The sequence below is a fragment of the Leucoraja erinacea genome, chromosome 3 (assembly GCF_028641065.1).
Source record: "Leucoraja erinacea ecotype New England chromosome 3, Leri_hhj_1, whole genome shotgun sequence".
Classification (NCBI taxonomy): Eukaryota; Metazoa; Chordata; class Chondrichthyes; order Rajiformes; family Rajidae; genus Leucoraja; species Leucoraja erinaceus.
The window spans coordinates 40174115-40197004 of record NC_073379.1 but is presented as its reverse complement, the minus strand read 5'-3'; the positions used below and the strand labels follow the sequence as shown (position 1 = coordinate 40197004).

Here is a 22890-nt window from a genome sequence, read left to right as displayed (position 1 = left end):
GCATTAAAACACTAAGAATCTGCTTCTATCACAGAGGGATTGATAATGTCAATAGACAGATTGTATTAATACTCTGAGCAGAGTTATGTTCATAATAGCGCAAGGGGAATTTCTAAACAAAAATCATACGGTGCTCTGGTGGCTGAGACGATGTTCTGGCGGCGGCGGCCTGAGTCCGGGGTTTGGCCGCGGGCCAGTGGACGACATCGTCAACAGCTGCGTCCGTTGGACTGGAGGGCGGCAGCTTCGACCACCCCGGGCCGCGGTGTTTGAACCGGCCCGTTCGCGGAGCTCGGTGAGCCGCGGGACTGATTTACCATTGCCCGGTGGGGTATCGCCTCAGCGCAGAGGGAGAAGAGGAGGGAAGAGACTGCAGCCCTAAGATTCTTGCCTCCATCACAGTGAGGAGGTGCTTGGTGGACTCACTGTGGTGGATGTTAATTTGTGTTTACTGTCAGTTCTGTTGTCTATTATTGTATTATTGTATGTATGACTGCAGGCACAAAATTTCGTTCAATGGTCTAAATGACAATAAAGGAAATTCAATTCAATTCAATACTTAGCTAGTAGCAGTAAAGAACGATTCCTCACCTGTGTTGACACCTCCGGTGAATATCCAAGCCCCTGTCGTCATAGCTGCCTTAATTAAACCCTTTCCAAAGACTTGCTTTAGTTTAGGTTGAAGCTCAAAGTTTTGGAGGCCACCATGTATGGAGATCAGTAGCTTTGGGAGGTCTAGCTGCCATTCCTTTGTCATCAAGTGCAAGAGCAAGTCGGGCTTTGTGTCAAAAGAAACACGCACATACTACACCAAGTGGGGGAAGAGAAAGGGAGTTAGGTTTCAAGATCATGGTCATCCTCACCATCAACACTGAGTGTAAAGGTACTGAGAAATAAATTACCACAATCTTAAAATTCATTCAGTTCTACTTAACGATACAATACTACTCTTCTGTCAACAAAATTACTGTAGGTACTGGAGATTGAGTTAAATGTGCAGCCACTAACATGTGGCATGTTTTGTACTCTCAACATGGGACACTTTAGTGGCAACAATGGAGGAGTTCATGGTCACCACTAGTGAGATCATTCATATTCAGTCAAACTGGGATCAAAATTACATCTGCACTATTTAATGAAATTGAACATATGAATTGATAGCTTAAATAAGCGGACTGTTGTAACAGGAATTTTAAATGTACAGGGGGAAGGAGCAGGTTTATATTGGGGACGATCAGCCATGATCACAATGAATGGCGGTGCTGGCTCGAAGGGCCTAATGGCCTCCTCCTGCACCTATTTTCTATGTTTCGATGTTTCTATATTGTTTAAAATTCATTCTGAGATATTGCTAAGAGGGCTGAGATTTATTGCCTTGAACTTAGTGTCATTTCAGGTAGCAGTTAAATATTGATGTTAGTCTGGAGTAATATGCGGGCTAGGGTGACATAGTTTAAGTGGTGTAGATAGTTAGATGTTATGGTTAAGTGGCAGCTCGATCCACCAGCAGAATTCACATTCCAAGTCACTGGTGGGAGGATCTCACCGCTATGCAAGGCCATGTAACATAGATGGAAATGCTAGTGCAATATTGAGCGTCAAATGCCTGAGATGCTCAATAGCACATAAATGCAGACAATGCTACATGGGACCAAGAGCTGTAAGGTATCCAGGCCAAACCTCAATTAACATCCCAAAAACAAACTCCTAGATGTTTCACGGGTGTTTGTGGTGTGTGGTGCTTGGGTTGCTGTGACCTTGTTTATCGATTTCTTCAATTAAATGATCTATGTTACTTTTGAAAACGCTCTTCTTGAGGCACCATTAAGAACATTGGAAGCCAATGCATTGCCATATATCTTGGTGTAACAAGTCATTGTCTCTTCACCACAGGTGTAATCTCCAGGGGCATTTTGCCATGGATATGTTTATGTCCCTCTAAGAGGCAGACAGTGCCCTTACATTAATGCCCTACATGAAAGCGGCCACAATTACAGCTCACCTGAACAGGTCTATATTTCAGTTCAAGTCTCTGTAATGAAATTTGAACGCATACCTTTTGGCCCAGAGATGAAAGTCTAACGCATTGAGCCACAGCTGACTGCGCTCAAATCAGTTGTGAGAAAGATTGGTCACATTTTACACATCCTATTTCTGAAGCCCCTTGCCCCCGACTTTCTCAAAGTCAAGCTGGTTACCATGGCTTTGTTAGAGTGTCCTCCTCCCTGGAATTCGATGGTGCCAAAGGCATCCGTTGGGCTCAGCTGGGTGTGCTTGCTGACAGACCACTTCTCCAGGTCATTCTTTGTGCTTCTGCTTTCTCCACTGTCGTTGTGGCTGATGGAGATGGCAGGGGGTAATCCGACATGTTGTCCCATTAGTCGCCCACAACAGCACCTACCCCGACCAGGAAAAAAGAGAAGTCTCTTACATTTCCCTTTAACAAAGAGCTGAAGTGAGACAAGGCTGGGTATGGATCAGATCAATTAACTGAAAGATGCAGCATGGACACAGGCCCTTCTGCCCACCGACCATTGATCACCCATTCCTGTGACCTAGTGAGTTTAGTTTAGTTTGGAGATACAGCGTGGAAACAGATCATTTGGCCCACCGAGTCCGTGCCGCCGCCAATCCCCGCACACTAACACTATCCTACACACTAGGGACAATTTGTCATTTTACCAAAGCCAATTAAATTTGTACGTCTTTCGAGTGTGGGTGGGAGGAAAACGGATCACCCGGGGAAAACCCATGCAGGTAACGAGAAGAATGTACAAACTCCGTACAGACAGTACCCATAGTCAAGATCGAACCCGGGTCTCTGGCGTTGTCAGGCAGCAATTCTACCGCTGCATCAGCGTGCCGACCAAAAGGAGTTCCACCTCCTCCCTGTGAGTTTGTGCTTCCTCCTGCATCCCAAAATGTGCTAGTTGGGTAATGAGCTGCTGTAAATTACCCCTAGTGGGGATAGTTAATCGGAGAGACAGGGGAGATAATTGGAGAAAACGGGGACAGGATTGTTATGGGGCAAAGGCATTGAATCAGTGGACCACCTGACCTGCTTCTGTGTTGTACACAAATATGAAAAGTCTTTGCTATTGTCCTTTATTCTGCCGCAGGCTGTACCCCAATGTACTGCACAGATAGATGTGTTACCTGTGGTGGTCTTTTGTGCTCGGTATGATGTGGACACATTCTCGCTTGCAAAACGCTCTCTCTATCCATGACTTCTGGGCCTGCAACAGAGAAAGAATAATAATTGAGTCCATTCACCTACTCAAGGGTAATGAGTTGATATTACATTGTAGATATTAGTCGACCTGTAATTAAGATCTTGGACTAAAAGATCTGCAAGTGAGTTCAATTCCCAGTTCAACAGCTGGGGGAGTTAGCTACAGGTAATTATGAATAAATCTGGAAAAAGAAAGATTAGTCTCAGTAATTGAAACTATGAAACTGTCTGATTATTGTAAAAGCCTATCTAAGGTCCCCATTAGAAGGGAATGTGCTATCTTCATCTAGTTTGGCCTACCTGTGATTTCAGTACGCAGCATTTCACTGCCTCTGAAATGCCTCAGCAAGTCACTCAGATCCACGATGATTAGGAATGGACAATAAAGCTGGGCTGAGCCTGAAAAAAATATTAATGACCTGCCCGATGAGAAACAAACTCAGCCATAGTAATAACAGCCTTAAGGTTGGTGTTACTCTAAGTTAGAATATAAAAGAGAGTAAGGTAAAGAAACCTAATACATGTGACCAGAAGTCAACAAGGTGCCCCACTAATGGACCACATTTCAGCATTTGTCTGCTGTATAGCCTCAAATGAAGGCCTCTAGTCTAATCCACTATTCAGTTAGGTTGTAGCTATCATTTAATCAAGAGTATTTTGTGAGGATTTCACTTAACTTGCCTCATGTTAAGGACGTGTTTGGAAGTGTTTAAGTTATATGATACCAGAGGGAGTTACAAGAACAATAAATCATTCACAACTTGTGGAAATTAAAGATATCTATATTCATGGAGCTGGATTGTCAACCTGCCACTTATGTGTTCAACTGGGGCTTTTGATTGGCTAGTTGCGGCAAACACAACCCAAGTATCCAATAATGTAAATAAGATTCAAATGGCCTGTGCTAATTCTAATCGTTGAGATGAGTTTAGTTTATTGACACGTGTACCGAGGTACAGTGAAAAGCTTTTGTTGCACACTAACCAGTCAGCGGAAAGACAATACATGATTACAATCGAGCCATTTATAGTGTGCAGAAACATAATAAAAGGAAATAACATGAATAACGTTTTGTGTAAGGAAAAGTCCCGTAAAGTCCGGTCAAAGATAGTCCAAGGGTCTCCAATGAGGTAGAAAGTAGCTCAGGGCTGCTCTCTAGTTGTGGTAGGATGGTTCAGTTGCCACATAACAGCTGGGAACAAACTGTCTCTGAATCTGGAGATGTGCGTTTTCACACCTATATCTTTTGCCTGATACAGGAAGGATCTGACTGGGAGGGCTCCTCTCACCAACAGCCAAGCCACGTCTTGGTGCTTGCAATGGTGCTTAGTCTCAGGGAACCACCCCACAGGATCCATCAATTCCCTGCCCTGCAGAGCCGGCAGCATGTTCTGTGCTGTCCACTGAAGGTGGGCTTGTGGTCAACAGTGTTGGTCTGGAAGAACTTTTGCACTAAGGACAGGTGGTGCAGCTGACTGGTACAGTACACAGCAGCAATGCCAGACCCATCCTTCGCACCAGTGCGGACAGGTAGAACCAAGTAATGACACTTGGTGCCCATGAGCTTTGGCCTTATGCACAGCCTGATGCAGCCAAACACAAAGGTTGCGATCAGTATGAGGACGATGCTGGGTATGTTTTTTGCTTCCATTGTCTGTAGATGTGCATCGTGACCCGTTCCATCTTTGATCCCCAGATGAGATGTGCAGCAGTGGTTATGCATTATGCTCGATTCTGCAGATTCATTGCATTGAAATCAATAGAGCTGAATATTTGAATAACCAAATGCAATTACTGTATCGTGCAGGTGGCTCGTGATGTATATTCACCCATATATGCTGTAAATTTTCAGCATATTTTTATTAAATGTTATTTTAAGCATATGAATATAATCCTAGCATTTACTGTGGTCTTGTATATTGTAGAACTGTTTTATTTTTTATCATTTATTTATTAGATATATATTTAGATTTTGGCACACTTTAGTATATTTTTAGATTGCACTTGTACGACACATGCATAATAATGTGCATTTTTATATTCTAAGAATATCAATTAATTGGGAAATGTTAATATTTTGACCACCTACAATCATTATAATTTGTTCGTGTACTTTTGTAGTTTTAGAATATTTTAGTGCCCAAAAGGAGTGCTCAGTGAGTAATCAATGAGGATTGGCTTACTTTAAACACAGCAGTAATTTCACTGTGAGCGCTGCTCATATGCATGCAATTATCAAGAGCTGAAGAGCTGAAGAGTATATGATTGTCACATGCACTGGGACTGGAACAATACCCGCGATTACCAGCGCATTAAACTATAAAAGAACAAATGATCAGATATTCTAGGTGATTCAGACCGGGTTAGTGCAAGTCAATGTACATAGTGTGGTAGGGTGGTGGTTCAGGCGGTGCATGGTGGTCTGAGCCTGATGCTTGATGAGAAGAAGCTATTATGAACCTGGAGGTAACAGTTCTCAGGCTCCTGCACCTGATCATCTCCCTGATGGTGGCAGCGAGAAGAGAGCATGGCCAGGGTGGTGTGGGTCTTTGATGATATTAGGTGCCTTCTTGAGGCAAGGCTTCCTGTAGAGTGAATGAAGTGTTCACCATTGGACGCTTCCTTCATTGGTGGGGAGATTAGTACCCGTAACAGATCGGGTAATGCCCAGCACTTTCTGCTCCAGATCTTGAGTGTTCGAACTAACGTGTGCGGGGAGGGGTGTGTGTGGGGGAGGGGTTTGTGTGTGAGGGAGGGGTGTTTTGTGGGGGGGGGGGGTGTGTGGGGAAGGCAGGTGTGTGAAGGGGGTGGGGAAAGTTGGCTGTGTGGGGGGGGGGTGTGGAGGAGGGGAGTGGGGTGTGTGTGGGGGAGGGGAGGGGGGGAGCGAGGTGTGTGTGGGGGGGAGGGAGGGTGGTGTGGGGGGGGGGGGGGTGGGGGGGGTGCTGTGGGGAAGGGGGGTGTGGTGGGGGGGTCTGTGTGGGGGGAGGGGATGTGTGTGGGGAGGAGGGGATGTGTGGGGGAGGGGGTGTGGGGGGAGGGGATGTGTGTGGAGGTGTGGGGGGGTGGTGGGGAGGGGGTTTGTGGGGTTGAGGGGGTAGGGGGGGTTATGAGGATAGGGGAGGGGGGGTGTGGGGGGGGGTGTGTGTTGGGGAGGGAGAGGTGTAGGGGGGGGGGGTGTAGGGGATGGAGGGTGTGGGAGGGGGGTGTGTGGCCTCACCAGTTCCAGGCCCTAGCTCCGACCGCACTCCTGGCTCCAGGATCTGGCTCCAGACTGACTCAGCTGCTCCGGTCCCCAGCGCCAGTCGCGATCACAGCATCTGCCCGTGATCACAGCCTCTCCCGCCCGCGAACACAGCCCGCCCCCGCCCGCGGAACACAGCCCACACTCCGCTGCTTCTGGTTTATTCTCGGCAGCTTCTGGACGGGCGGCTTCTGGACCTGTTCACAGACACAGCCCTGCCTCCAATGCTTTATTCTCCAGCGGGTGCTGGAAGGGGCGTTACCTTAATGGTGACTGACAGGCGGGAAGACCAATCTGCTGATCTCATGATTTTTTAAACCTTCATAACTTTTGTAATCTTCCACCGATTGGAAAAAAATGGTGCGCTTGGAGAAGAGGAGAATGGTGAATAAGGTGACGAAAAACCCTAGCGCTATAGGGAACCATTTTTGCGCAAATTTAAAAACAACACAGTGGTCAAGATGAGAGTTTTAGTGTGATAGATAGATAGATAGATAGATAGATAGATAGATAGATAGATAGATAGATAGATAGATAGATAGATAGATAGATAGATAGATAGATAGATAGATAGATAGATAGCTGAAGGATGACCTTTATAAGATTTAGCACATCTTTTCAGCACAATCTGTGAATCTGTCCAACACTGCAATTGACTTCTCAGTACATATCAGTGATCATTTACGACATGCCATTTATTGATTTGATCAGAACAAAAGGCTGACACAGCTCTTATATGGGATTAGACAGGGCATAGGGCACAGAAACAAGACCAACCAGCATTTCTACTCTGGTCTTTCCCCATTAGTGTATCAGCATAAACCTCTGCTCTTTTCTTACTGAAATCTTGTTCTTAAATCGACCACCATTATTCACTCCCAGCGTTGGACAGCCTCACAACATCACCATGCTTCTGTCCTTGAGACTCTTGAAAGGCGCCCATAAATAAAATGTATTATTATATTATTATGCTTTGAGTAAAGAATTCCCGAAAGATTTTCCTGGCTCTGTTTTACGTTGACAGCCTCTAGTTCTGTTCCTCCCCACAAGTGTAAACATCCTCTCTGCCTCCGCCCTATCAAAAACTTTCTTTATTTTATAGGCTTACCCCACAGCTTTTTTTTTTCTTGAGGAAAGCGACCAAGTCTGTTCATCCTCTGTGCTATTACATGCAGATCAGGTCTGAGATGGGGGAATTTACTCTCTAATTCTGATTTCTCCAATACAGAGTGTTGTGGATGCTTGGCCATCCATAACACTCTGAGCATGCTCGAGGCTGATTTGAGTGCGTTTTGAACAGTGTGGGAGCCCGTAGATTTAGAGGGCGGGTGCCCTGAGGCATAGGTTATCCACGACCTTGCTGGTTGCCAGATCTGGTTCAACCTTATGGGCCATTCCTGCTGTTACATGGGTTCATGTGTTTCATTGCCCATTAAATGTTTGATCCATTTAGGCTGCAACTATTCATTTTTCCTCCATCATTATCAGTGTGGAGCCTCCCCTAGTTATGAGCATACAATTTATGTACAGCCTGTACATACAAAAGGTCATTTGTTAGACTGGTGGGATGGATGCTGTGGGGCTGCAGGCATCTTCTGCCTTTGGGAATCTTCCTATTGCCAGTGGGAACTCAATATCCAAATGTGTAGGAAGGAACTGCGGTTGCCGGTTTACACTAAAGATAGACACAAAATGCGAGAGTAACACAGTGTGTCAGGGATCATCTCTGGAGAAAGGTCCTGGCCCGAAACATCACCTATCCAGTTTCTCCATAGATGCTGCCTGGCCTGCTGAGTTGCTTCAGCACTCTGTGTCCATCTTCAATGTCCGAATGGTTGAGTTAAAGGCCTGGTTTAACTAAACATTGCCCTTGGTTGGCCTATGTTTTTATTTACATATATTGCTGGGCAGCTGCATTTCTGACGTGAACTGTTTGAGTTACGGACAGTTCTCAGGAGCCCAACAGTCTTGTAATTTAGGAGGAACTGTATCAGGTAATGTCCTTATATTGGGCATCCCAGGTTGCAACAGCATTTGGTTCTGCATAAAAAGGAAGGTAGAAAGCTGACTGGACATTTTAAAATAATGAAAACATTCGATAAGTTGGTGGGGAAGTTATTACTTTTGTGGGCGGGTGGAAAAGTGGATCATCAACATAAGATAACAACTAATAAGTTGAATAGAGTATTCCACCCTACAGGAAGGATGTGGCAACAGTAGAAAGTTCTTCCCCAAGTGGTGAGGATGTGGAACTCACTCTCACTAGTGGGGGGAATCCAAGCAGTATAGATCGAGGATGCCTGTGGCAGCACTTGGCTCAACAGTCTGATTGACTCCCATGTGTGGATATTCTGCATTGGGCCCAAGGCTTGAATGAGGTATGGGTTCCCCTGGGATTCACGAGAATACCCCTAAGGACAGCGCAGTGGTGCAGCTAGTAGAGCCGCTGCCTCATAGCGCGAGAGAACCGGGTTTGATCCTGACCTTGGGTGCAACCCCAGGACATGCCAAAGTGCTGAAGACTCATTGAACTGAGCATTGTAGCAATTTGGAATCTTGCCAGGCCAATTCACGCAGTGCAAGAACCCACGGACAAAGATGAGGGATGGTTGTTCCACTATTGAGGATAATTCATCATGCAGTCACTGTTGTAATACAGGAAAACATGTAGCTGCCAACCAACACATGGTAAGATCCCATCAACAACAGCAATCATGAATGGTCTTTAACACACGACCTGCAGATGAATAATCAGGAGATTGAATACTCACTTGGGAAAACTGAGGGTTTCTTGAACTTCATTGTGACTGTGGCATCAACAGTAAATTGTCAGAGCTGATCAGACAGAGAAAGTTCTAATTGGTACATAAACAACAGTCCAACTGCACTGATAATGATATATTTTTAGCCCTTTGGTAAGATATGATTGATGTTGTTTATGATGCTCACTAATCCTTGATATTTGGGGATGTTCTGGATTTACCTCATTGGAAAAGTTCACATTCGGTCACTTATTTCCTAACAAGTGCTATAGAATCAGTAGAAACAAGCAACTGCAGGTGCTGGTTTATCCTGAGTCCATCTGCATGTCATGGGTGAAAGACACAAAATGCTGGCGAAAAGCAAGGGGTGAAACAGCGTCCCTGTCGAACATGGATAGGTGACGTTTCAGGTTGGGACCCTTTTTCAGACGGGTTTCCTCTTACAGAAACAGTTCTGATGGTTGGGGGTTCTCTCCAGGTTTGAGTGGAATGACTATCCAGGCAGATGACCCAGTGAGATACTGTGGGAGAGCTGCACTGTTGAACATACTGCCTTTGATGTGAGGCTTAAGACCAAGTTGACTAAAGCGATTTCATGCCCACTCTTTCAAAGAGGAGCTGAAGAATTCTCCCTGCTTCTTTGGTCAACTTCCATTCCTCAACTAAAACCATTAATACGTGTTATCTGGTGATTATTACAGTGCAGCTGGTGGGGGATTGCTGTGCACAAAATGGATACATCGCAACCGTGATTAAACTCCAAAAATACTTTGTAACCAGTAGAGCAATCTGGGTGCAAAATGTACTGTACATAGCGCAAGATGTTTTCTTTCTGAAAACCAATGAGGGATTTATGAAAGCGATTCCAAGCACAAAGATTAAAAATAACATTGCTCTAATGTGTCAAGTTGAATCTCTCAGGGCTTAAGATCTGGGATCAAGAAAACTGTCAGCATCTGAGACATCTTTAAAATTAATATATGATTGGGACAAGAAAAGAAATCTTTGATCTCTTTCATGTTGGTGGAACAGTTTAGCAGATAGTTGCTCAAGGTGTAAAAACATTTGCAGCACGTCAATGAAATGTGAAACACTTCTTCTGAAGTATTCACACAGGCATCATGAGTTGAAGTTATGAAGTGATGTTGGAGTCAATGTGCAGAGTGCAATGACGGATGGACCTGGCTGGATGTGCCATGGAGATGCAGCTGCCCAGCAATATATGTAAATAAAAGCATAGGCCAACCCAGGGCAATGTGTAGCTAAACCAGCCTTTAACTCAACCATTCACACATTGAAGATGGACCCAAAGTACTGGAGCAACTCAACAGGCCGTCAGCATCTCTGGAGAAAATTGATAGGTTTTGGGTCAGGACCTTTCTCCAGAGATGCTGCCTAAGTTACTCCAGTATTTTGTGTCTACCTTCAATGGTAAATTCCAGAAATGTATTTCTGGAATTTGTCAGTGCTTGTAACATTATCTTCACCAAGACAAACTTCAGTGAGCCAAGTTTCAAATTATATTTATGTTGTGACTTCAACAGATTGGAGCTTCCCAATCTGCTTCATGGGACAGTATCAAACAACATTAGACACTGAGACATGCACGGATGTACTTGGGCTGATGTATAGACGGATAAAATAGCACGTAGTGGGTTAAAATAGCATGTAGTTCAATTTGTCTTCATATTACACTTTTATTATGTCTCATGGTGATTCAGAGGGGTGTTTTCAACCGTTTAGAAACAGCCATTATGCCAGGTGAGCAATAGCATGTCCATGGCTGTAGCTGCTTCTCTACATTGCAGTGAATGGAGTTGCTGTTCCTGTGCCAGGTCTAACATTCAATGAGCAAGTTCTTGAGTACAGGTCATGAGGAACTGCTGCCTAGCCCTTGCACCGTCGCTGCATTCCAGGTGTAGTCCAAGGTCAAAGCTCACCAGGAAATCATCAGTAAAGAGCCACCAGCACGTTCAGGATTTGCACTATCCTTTCTCAATTAAATGCCAATTGTGCCACATTTCCCCCCAAGTTCCAGCCTGATTTTCCATTTTTCTCTGCTTTCTTCCACTGCTTCCTTGTTTCTCTTTATTTTACTTCCTAAACTAGATTTACAATTGAATTCACCCACTTTAATTTAGATTTTCTCCTCATGCAAGCATTGCGTATTTTCTAATCATTAAGACCAACAATTTATGCAGAGAAATTTCTATCTGCTCACCGCTCAATGACCCAAGTGCATTCTTGGCCTCGCTGGAACATTAAGAGTTGTTATTGGCAACTTAGTAAGCAACATGGTTCATGCTGAAGGTATGATTTTACATCCCTAGTTATAACAGCTCATGGCCTCTTTTGGTTGAAGTCAAAGGCTGGCTTGGAGCACAGGGAATGTGTATGATGTGGCCATGACTTCAACATTGCAAAGTGAAGGCAAGCCATTCATGCTCAAATCTCTGGGCAATTATTTTCCTTTTGCTTGTTGCTTTTCTCACCTAACTCATAATTATGTAGAAGTACATGCAGTCTGCAGCACACACACAGATCCTTCACCCTAATGAGTTCTTGGCCCTCTTCCCATGCCTCCTCGTGTCATTTTCTCCCATCCCTTTCTCTCCTGCAAGCTTATTCAGCTTCCCCTCATTGATAACTTTTTCTTTGCCTCAACCATTCTTTTCTGCGTCAAGATTATTCTCACCACACTCGCAACACAAAGGCTGCTCCTCGATATTTAATCTGTGACTAACACTCCATGCTAACGATCGCATTTTTAATGGATATCCATCAATCTCTTTTATAATCCGCTCCTCCCTCCCACCTCACGCCCCTCTCCTTCCCATCCCCTCACCCCCACATTTAGGTTCCTCCCGACCGAGTCTTTTTTCTGGAGAATGAAAGCCCAAGCTATATCCATACAATCTTGATATCATCCTTTTGTTCAGCAGTGCGTCCATGTAAACTTTCCATAAAGTGGAGATCAAAATGACTCTTCTATTTCTCATGGGCCACAGATGTAATGAAATGTGGGTAGAATTTAATCCAAACAAGTGTGAGGTAGTGCACTTTGGGAAGTCACATTCTTGTGGAACATAGAGAGTAAATAGCAAGGACCAGTGTTGATGTACGAAGGGACCTTGGGATACAAGTCCACAGCTCACTGAAAACGGTGTCATGAGTGGATCGGGTATGCTTGCCGTCATAGGCAGATGCACTGAGTATTAGAGTTAGGGCTGAGTTAGATTGTACTTGCAGTATTGTGTACAATTCTAATCACCACACTACGGGAAGGATGTGGCATCAATAGGAAAAATGAAAAGAGATTCACAAGGATGCTGCCTGCATTGGAGGGCTGAGACTAGATTTATTCTCACTGGAACATAGGAAGCAAAGGGCGGTGAGGGGCATAGATGGGGAGACGTAAAATGATAAAATACGATAGGATAGATATTCAGTCATTTTCCCCAAATGGGTGAAACTAGAAGGCACAGGTTTAAGGTGAAAGAGGAGACATTTAAAGGAGAAGAGGGTAAATCACACAACGGAAAATGGCTATCTTAACTGAGTTGCCCGATGACGTGTCAGAGGTGGATACAATTAAAAGCTATTTGGACAAGTACTTATATAAGAAAGGTGTAGAGAGATACAGGCCTAATGCTGCCAAATAGGATTAGTGCAAATAGGCATTACCATCTGCATGGGAGACGGGGGCAGAATGAGTCTGTTTCTGTGCTGTACAATATAATGAATCTATCAAGTGGCTAAGCTTTGATAGTGGAGGTTAGCATTAAAGAGCTGTTTAAAAAAAAGACTTTTCCCCCCAACCTCAGCACCCTGAGTAACTGGGTAGACAGAAGCTTCTCCGTTTAACTCCTTAACATTTAAGGATAGGAAAATAAGTAGCACCAGTGCTAAGAAAGGAGCAAAATTAATATGGGTGAATTCAATTTCACTTAGTGAATTCAATTTAATAAAATTAAAATTTCAATTTTATTTTTAATATGTTTTATTATTTATTTATTATTTATTTTTATTATTTTTCTTGTGATTTTTTTTAACGATACTGCCTGTACGGGAAATTCATTTCGTTGTCTCAAAGTGAGGCAATGACAATAAAATTTGAATACAAGAATACAATACCATTTTAAGATTTGATAGCAGCATAAAGAGAGAGAAAATAAATTTGGAGCAAACGAAATGGGAGAAAAAAGTTGGACCTTGCTGGGAAAGTGAGTAATTGACCATATAGCTAATTAAATAATTTGATTGATATAAAATAGGAACTGCCAAATTCCACACAGGAAGATTAAAAATACAGGCAGACACAAAATGCTGGAGTAATTCAGCGGGACAGGCAGTATCTCTGGAGAGAAGGAATAGGCGACGTTACCCATTCCTTCTCTCCAGAGACGTTGCCTGTCCCGTTGAGTTACTCCAGCATTTTGTGTCTACCTTCGATTTAAACCAGTCTTTCCTACTCTAAATATACAGGCATGTTGTTTGTGGCCAGGAAAAACTACACTTTAAACTACACTTTAAATTACTTCTTGAGACTATTATCTAGGGCTGTAATGAATTATGTAAACAACTACCACATAAGTTAAAACTACAATTAAACTTTGTTCGCTTGAACTTTAGTGTCCAAAAGACAATGGTATAGATCAAGGTGCCTAAAAGATCAATGTGGCTGCAATAATCGACAAATATCATCATTATCAGTAGGTGATCGATAAGATATACCTTCCTGGTTATCAGTTGATCAAATTCTCACCACACACAATAGATTTATTCCCGAGGATGGGCCCCGACCCAAAACATCACTTGTCCAGGATCTCCAGAAATGCCGACTGACCCGCTGAATTACTCCGGCACGTTGTGTAGACACAAAGAACCACCTCAGTTGGTTCACATAAAAAAGACTCAAAGTGCTGTAGTAACTCAGTGGTTCAGGCAGAATCTGTGAAGAATATTTCAGGTCAGAACTCACTGAATTACTCCAGCACTTGCGTCTTATTTTGTAAATTCTGTTATTTAGTGGACCACCAGTTACGCTTTTAATGACAGAAAGGAATTACCTTATTACTTCCAAACAAGTCTTTAACTAACTAGTTAACTAATGAACAAAAATCGTTAATTTGTAGGGCATTTTTAACGTGGACTTTCCAAAGAGCTTCACTCAATGGCTGACAAACAAAAACTGGGAACTAACCACACTGGGTATAGGTTTAGATTTAGGTGTATTATTGACACATATACCAAAGTACAGTGAAAAGAATACCATTTATACATGTCACACCCAAGTACAATAGATAGATCAAAGGGGAAAATAGAGTGCAGGATATAGTTCTCAGCATTGTAGCGCATTGTAGCACATCAGTTCTTGCAAAAGATATAGCTGCCAAGAAATTGTGCGATAACTTAAACCACACAAAGGCCATAATATGAGCACCAGAAAATTTGGAGAATTATACAGCTCGAGGAGATCACAGGGGAAAAGGAGAGGATGAAACCAAGGAGGTGTTTGAAGTCAAGGGTGAAGATTGAAAATCAAATAGCTGGTTTGCTGAAGCTCAGTAGGTCAGTACTGGGACGATGGGGGAAGAGGAGCTGGTGTGAGTTAAGACATAGTCGATGGAGCTTATATTTATGGAGAGTAGACTAGGGATCAATGAAACTAAGGTGGTGTTCTTTATAATTAACAATAAAGAGTGGGTTTAACTTCCTAATACTCTCACGTACAGTCTTAGTGAAAAGCCTAAATCACCTGCTTATTGCGCTGGGTATGATAATAAAGGGCAACTTCCTGCAATTATATTTTCAGTACACATAGGATCACATAGAATCACACAAATGCCAGTTGGCACATTTTCTGAATAAATCACTGGAATAAAAATCGAGCACAGTTTTAAAGCAGCATAATCTCTCTTTAACCTTCCTCTTAACTACAGCAGGTTCCATGCAGAAAAAAAAATACAAATCAGACATTCACACAATGTTTCTTGAAGCAGTTACCAGATCAGCTCTCTCCCTCTTTCATTTGCACAGGAACAGAAAAGTTCAGAAAATTAACTCGATTAATACAAGGAACTTCTCTTGAAACACAGGCACCAGTATGTCTTGCAGCAAAGCTGATAGCTTGCTAAACAACTCATAGCCAGTGAATCGTTGATTCTTTCAAGTACTTTCTTCAAGTACTTTGAAATGTGTTCTGCCACTTGAAGGAAAAATGTGCTCAAATTGAGCTGAAGAGAAAGAGTAATTCTCTCTGTTAATTTCTACTGACACTATAGCAACTTTCAAAAGCATAGAAAGCAGCAGAAGTCCTGGGATAAAGTTACTGGTTGAAGATTTAAGTTACTCTGCAAATTCTTATTTCACTCAACTCCTGAGCAGAATTTCTCTATCAAAACATTCCTAAGTATATCAGTACCTGTGCAAAGTTTTCAGAAAATGCCCGAGTCCTCTCCTGTGTGCATCTCCACTGTTCCGCAGCCGGTCACACATCATTCTCTGCTTCTTGCTGTGCTGTGTCTGAGCTGCCAACAGACAGCCCACTCAACTCTGTGCATGTACTTGTTCAAACTCTTCCACTCACACATGCTCATGTACACACGGCCACACAACACAAACACGCACATGCACACAAAGCAACTAGACAGTATGTGCAGCTGGGGCTAAGTATCTCTTACGAGCTTTGCCGACATTTATTTCCCCTTATAAAGCAAATTCAGGATTGACTATTTAATCCTAGAACAAAAGGCTCAACATTTTGGATTTTTTTTCCCCCACTTTGGTCCTGCCCAGAATATATTTTTTTTAGCAATGCACGTATGTGTAAACCTTGTTCAGAGATGCTTATCCATTTTATATTATGAATTCCGAAAGCTAATCCCTGGAGAAATAGCATACTAATGCCTCAAAATTAATCTGCAGTCGAGCCAAGATATTATTAATCACAGGAAGAATGGAATCACACAGCACCCACATCGCAATGTCAGCTTGAACTCAGACCCTCAGGTATCCAAGTCAGCAAATCTGAGGCAATGCATTTGTTCACATCATAAAAACCTAATCAAGAAATTCATAAAAGTTGCTATGCACAGTTTTGAAGCTTTATAAACAGTTTTTTTGATTAAGGATTCCAATGAAAGTCCCACAGAAACTTAGAGAATATTTTTTCAACGTATTCTAATTGATACCAAGGAGAGCAAGTTGATGAAGATGCTCAATAATCATTAGATAAAGAGCCAAAATAATCTTACTTCAGTTCATGTGTTGTTACAGTTACCTACTTATAACTTGGATCCTGTCCATATTGCAATCTGCTCTTGCTGTTTACTTCTGCACCGAGAGTGCTATTTCAGAAGTTATCTTCCTAAGTTCTTTGCACCAAACCCGAGTTAGTCTTGGACTGCTAAGACCTGAGTTTAGGTCACTTTATCCATTTTTGCGCTGGTCTTGCCCCGTCCCTTTCGTTTCTTGAATCAATCAGATTTTTTCTTTCTTACACAAGTGCCTGATCTGATTTGAGAAACTGGCATTCATAGGTCAAGCGTATGTGAAAATATAAAAACTCCTTTGATTTAGTCTCCAAGTCCCATGATAGTTAATGCCCTGACTGGTCCCATGATTTTAATCCATTTTTCAAGGCAGTCAGAAGACTAGTTTTGCTTCAGGCATTGTTAATGTTGTTGACTTCAATTTTTAACAAGACAGTCCATGGACAACAGGGATAGGGGCCATGGGCAACAGGGCTTGGGTGACCTCAAACTCATTTTAAAGGGTTCATCCATTACCCTTCTGTTTGCAGAATCTACATTAGACTCTTATCTGCCAATGTTTTTTTTCTCTCTTTCTCTTCAAATCCCTCCACAGGTTTGCTGTACCTTATCTTTGTAATTTCCTTCAGCTCTATAACCCATTACATATCTGTGTTCTTTCATTCCGGGACCGTGATCATCCCCGTATGTGCTCCATCATTAATGACCTACCAAGACCCCACGATCTTGAAATGCTTCCTTAACCCTGCTCATCTCTCTAGCTCCCTCTTCTTGTTTCAGATGATTGCTATGAATTAATTATTTCATCAAACATTTTTGCTCCTCTCCTTAATTATCCTCAACTAGTGTCTGTTACTGCTCTCATGAATCGCTAGATAGATGGAAGCAGTTTTGTTTTGTTTAAGTCATTACAACACAAAACAAAATATTGTTAGAGGTATGTTTATAATCTGTGGGAGTTCAGTAACACCATCATTAGATATTTTTGTTGTTTGCGACAAGACATATGTTGATTTTTCAATATTGGAGTTTCACAAGGTATTTCAGTTCTTCTGCTTCCCCCTGTTTCTAAGCCTATGTTTCCACAGTGCAATTACTACACCAACTTGCCTTTACACAGCACCTTATCATAAAAAAATAGATACCAAATCACAAAGTTAATACTTGAACCAAGAGGTTCGCCAATGAGTTGGGTTTGAAGTAGTCAAATAAGTAGAGGATGGAGAAAGCTAGGGAGGGGATTCCAAAGCTTAAGGAATGGAAGGCATATCCAGCAACATCATTGCGATTAGACTCAGGATGATCAAAAGGCCATTATATTCATTACATATCTTGAAGAGTTGTGGAGTTGGAGAAAATTGCAGAGATGGAAGGTAGAGGTGGACATGCTGGGTGTGGGGGAAGGAGTGGGGGACAGTTGGAATATTGAAACTGAGGTGTTGCTCAGTCATGAGGAAGCCCCGGTCATAAAGCACAAGACTGAGGGACCAGGAGGGAATTGGACTGGGTCTCGACATAGGACACAGCACCTGGGAATGCTTCACTTTTTGGAAAGTGAAGGGTTAGCGAGGCAGGTCAAGGACCTTTTGGAATGAGGAAGAATACGGTCAGGGGTGGATGAACAGAAGCAGACATGAAGTTTGGCAATGCTACAAAAGTGGAATTAGCCAGTACGGAGAAACATTTTTCATGGAAAGACAATTGTAAGTGTGGGATCCACTGCCTCAAGATTGGGAGGCAGGCCAGCCTGAGGCAGGGGAAGGTAGGAGGTAGTCATTAATCTCACAGGTTGGGAACTGCATGAAAAGACCTGCTGGTTTACATAAGGGATTACCAAATACTACATGAAGATACACCTTGGTGGTGCAAGTAGCTTGAGGGGCTGAAAGGCATACTCCTCTTCCTACATTCTCTTCTGGGTACGATTGTTCTACTCATCATTGTGAAATTAGTTGCATTTGAACTAAGCCTATTTTTGTTCAGCCAGAGTTGAACGTTACTCTTGGCGATGGATCAGCAGGGAGGGACAATTCCAATGGAGCAATTAAGCTAAATATCCGAATGCCCATTGCTTCTGCCCTCCAATGACCTTTCAACAAAGGCGCCGACTGCAACTCTGCTTCATCAAAACCAATCTACGTCTGTTGAGAATCCAACAAAGAACAATTCTCTGCAACCTGGGGCAGCTGTCACTTTCAGTGCTGTCACTTTGACCACACGACTTTCACCATTGTTTTGAAAATACGAGATATGCATTTGGATAGCACCTTTTATATTATCAAGATTCTTGGCCAATCAAGTGCATTTGAAATGTTGGAAACCCAGCATTGAGTATTGAGAAGAGGAAGAAATGAATGACAGATCATTCTATGTTTTCAGTTTGAGGGCAAAATATTTGCCTGCTATACAGGTGAGAATGCCTCATCTCCTTCGAAATAATTGCACGGGTAGCCACACTCAGAGGCAATTAATAATGCTTTTTTAACATCTATAATCACCCTTAAGACTTCAAAATGGTTTCTACCAATATCAGCTCACAGTTGTGGGTGGATGCTACATCGATGAGGACATTTTCCCACATGGACAACGGGCTGAGTGGAAAGATCACAATGCTGTTGATCATCAACTGTGTACAGGACAATCAATGGTAGATTTACTAAGGTCGTTTTTAATATTGCTGCAAGCACTTGGTGCTTTCTGGGCAATCAACCCCAATGTCCTTGGGTCACAGTGCCATGTAGTCAGAGTCATACAGCACACAATCAGGTCCTTTAACCCAACTCATCCGTGCCGACCAAGAAACTCTATTTAAGATAGTTCCATTTGCCTGCGTTTGGCCCATATCCCTCTAAATCAGCCATGATCATATTGAATGGCGGTGCAGGCTCGAAGGGCCGAATGACCTACTCCTGCACCTATTTTCTCTGTTTCTATGTTTCTAAACCTTTCCTACCCTTGACAAAAGAAACAGGAGCCAGAATAGGGCAAGTTTCTTCGAGAAGTCAGTAGGTAGCCAGAGTTTAAAGCGCTAATTGCAAATAGTTTTGCCAATTGATCACAGACCTCATTTCTCACCAGCTTTTCAGTGCAAATTTCCTTGAGCAATTAAACAGATTCTTGTTGTATAGTCAGTGTTATTCATCATGCTTACTACATTTTACAGGAGGAATGTGGAAAATCCATACATTTCAGAGGAATTACTGGACCATTCTGAGAATGAGTTGTTCAATTATGTGCAAACTAAAGTCCTTATCAGTAATAATGAATCACAGAATGATGCAGAGGTCATAGTACTGGCAGGAGGAAGGTACCATAGACATTACAGGACCAGCAACCTGGGGACTTGAAAAGCCACAAAGTGCTGGAGTAACAGAGCGGGTCAGGCAGTATCTCTGGAGAACATGGATAGGTAAGGTGTAAGAAGGAACTGCAGATGCTGGTTTAAACCGAAGATAGACACAAAGTGCTGTAGTAACTCAGCGTGACCAGCAGCATCTCTGGAAAAAAGGGATGGGTGACATTTTGGGTCGAGACCCTTCTTCAGACATCATCTATCCATGTTCTCCAGAGATGCTGCTTGACCCACCGAGTTACTCCAGCACTTTGTGCCCTTTTGAGTAAATCAGCTGTCCCTTGTTTCTAAACTTGGAGACGTGGTCTGAGATCCATGACAAGAATTGAAATCCCAACATTGGACTGTTTAAATTAGTTCATTCAACCATTTAATTACATTCTGGATTTAAATGTTAGAGTACTAATATTACCATGAAATTACCAGATTGTCATTAAAAACAGCTCTGCTACACCCTTGTCCTTCAGGAAAGAAAAACCACCAAACCTACCTACTCTCCAGAATGTGATTCCAGAATTCACTGCAGTATGATTAATCGTAAAGGTTGTTGGAAGTGACACAGCTAGTTCAAGAGACAATTTGGTAATAAATGCCCACATCCCATCTAACGCAACCCAAGAGCTCTACGATAGTGTTTTTTAAAGAGTGGGTTATGGGGCAGTAAAATAGTTCACCATCTTTGCGTCTTTAAACAAACACCAGTCCGCCAACTTATTCGACATTATTATTGAGTCACGAGGTTAAAGTGGGTCACTTGAGGGAATGTCTGAAGTTTGCTACTCTTCAAGAGCCTCTTCTCACCCCTTCCTTCTCACCACATGCTACCACTATATTCTTCCATTCCTTGCCCACTGTTGTGCTTTCCAGCTTCCATTTAAATGTTTCTCTGTTGTTTGTCTCAACTATTGCCCATGAGACCCATTCAATTTCTCAGCACTCCCAGAGTGAAGACATTTTTCATCAACTTCCTGCTGGAGTTGTAGAACATACAACAGTACAGCAGGTACGGGCCCTTTGGCCTAGGATGTCAGTGCCCAACCTGATGTTAAGTAAAACAAATCCCTTCTGCCTGCATGTGATATACATCGCTCCTTTCCTTGCATATTCCCATGTCTATCTAAAAGCCTCTTAAATGCCACGATTGTATCTGCTTCACAGCTTTGCCCTCCAACATTTGACATTTCCACTCTGGGGAAAATATTCTGACTGTCTACCTTATCTATGCTTCTCATCATTTTATAAACCTCTATTGGGTCTACCCCCCAGTCACCGATGCTCCAGGGAAAACAATCCTAGTATGTTCAACCTCTCCTTTATAGCTAATACCCACTAGTCTAGTCAGCAATCTGGAAAACCTTCTACATCCTTTACAAAGACTCTACATTCTTCCTGAAATGGGGCAACCGGAACTGCACACAATAATCCAAATGTGGTCTTAACAAAGTTATTACTAAACTACAGCATGACCTCATCACTCTTATGCTCAATGCCCTGTCTGATGAGGACAAGCATACCATGTGCCTTCTTTATCACTCTATATTCTTGTAAATTTGGTCAAATATAGAAAGGAAGAATATATTCCACCAAAATGCCAGTCACCTGGCCAAGTTTGTTTGCAAGGTCCAAGGTCCAATATCATCCCTCCTCTTGTTGGACGTACTGTTTCAAAAAACCCTCTTCGATAGTTTAATTTTAGTTTTAGAGATACAGCACCGAATGAGGCCCTTTGGCCCTCCAAATCCGCACAGACCAGTTATCCCCACACACTAACACTATCCTACACACACTAGGGACAATTTACGTTTATACAAAGCCAATTAACCTACAAGCCTGTATGTCTTTGTAGTGTGGGAGGAAACCGAGGATCTCGGCGAAAATCCCTACAGGTCACTGGGAGAACGCACAAACTATCAATAGACAAGCATGCGTAGTCAGGATCGAACCCATGTCCCTGGTGCTGCAAGACAATAGTTCTACCGCTGCGCTATCGTGCCGCCAAACAAATTCTGCCCCGCCTACACCTCTAAGTCCAGTCAATATTGGGGAGGTCACTCATTACAACAAGCCATATATTTATACAACTTTCCATGTCTGCCTACAAATCTGTTCCTCTGTCTCCTGAAAGCTATTGGAAGGCCTACAGTATATAATAATCCCATCAGAGTCATTGCACCTTTCTTATTTTTGAGCTCGACCCATATTGCCTCAATGGATGACCCCTCCAGTATGTCCTCTCTGAGTGTAGCTGTGACATTTTACCTGATTAGTAGTACAACTCGGCACAGTGGCACATGCGCGGCATGGTGGTGTAGCGACAGAGTTGCTGGTTTACAGCACCAGAAACCCAGGTCCGATCCTTACCACGGGTGCTGTCTGTACATTTGTATGTTCTCCCCGTGACCTGCATGGATTTTCTCTGGGTGCTCCAGTTTCCCCCCACACTACAAAGACGTACGGGTTTGTAGGTTAATTGGCTTCGGTAAAATTGTAAATTGTCCCTGGTGTGTATAGGGTAGTGTTAGTGTGCGGGGGTCCCTGGTTAGTGCGGACTCGGTGAGGTGAAGGTTTCTGTATCTCTAATAAACGAAAAGAAAACTCCTGAACTTCTTTTATCTCCCTCTCAATAATGTCTGAAACATCAAAACTTTGAATGTTGAGTGTCTTGTCCTTCCCACAAACAAGTCTAATGGTCACAACATAATTGCTCCATGCACCAATCTAGGTTCCAAGTTAGGTTCCAATCTAGGTTCGAAGAAGGGTTTCGGCCCGAAACGTCGCCTATTTCCTTCGCTCCATAGATGCTGCTGCACCCGCTGAGTTTCTCCAGCATTTTTGTGTACCTTCGATCTTCCAGCATCTGCAGTTCCTTCTTGAACATTAGGTTCCAAGTTCATCTGCTTTACCCATAATACTCCTTTCATTGAAATAAACATACTTCAGCTCACTCATCTCACCACGTTCATTAACCTGCTCCCGCCTGTGCTTCCTTTCATTGTAGACCTGTTTACCTTAATGGCCCCGAGTTCTGG

At 42.9% G+C, this 22890-nt stretch overlaps 1 protein-coding gene across 2 annotated transcripts in view; it reads right to left on the bottom strand.

Annotated features, from left to right (window-relative positions):
• trpm3 (transient receptor potential cation channel, subfamily M, member 3) overlaps positions 1–22890 on the bottom strand; it is a 304246-nt gene that overhangs the window by 128823 nt on the left and 152533 nt on the right. For both annotated transcript variants that reach the window (XM_055632483.1, XM_055632482.1), the window contains exons 2-4: positions 3157–3236; positions 2199–2397; positions 592–805 (exon numbers count right to left, since the gene is read on the bottom strand). In XM_055632483.1, coding sequence (XP_055488458.1) covers positions 592–805; positions 2199–2397; positions 3157–3236 — 493 coding nt within the window. The remainder of the gene's footprint in view (positions 1–591; positions 806–2198; positions 2398–3156; positions 3237–22890) is intronic.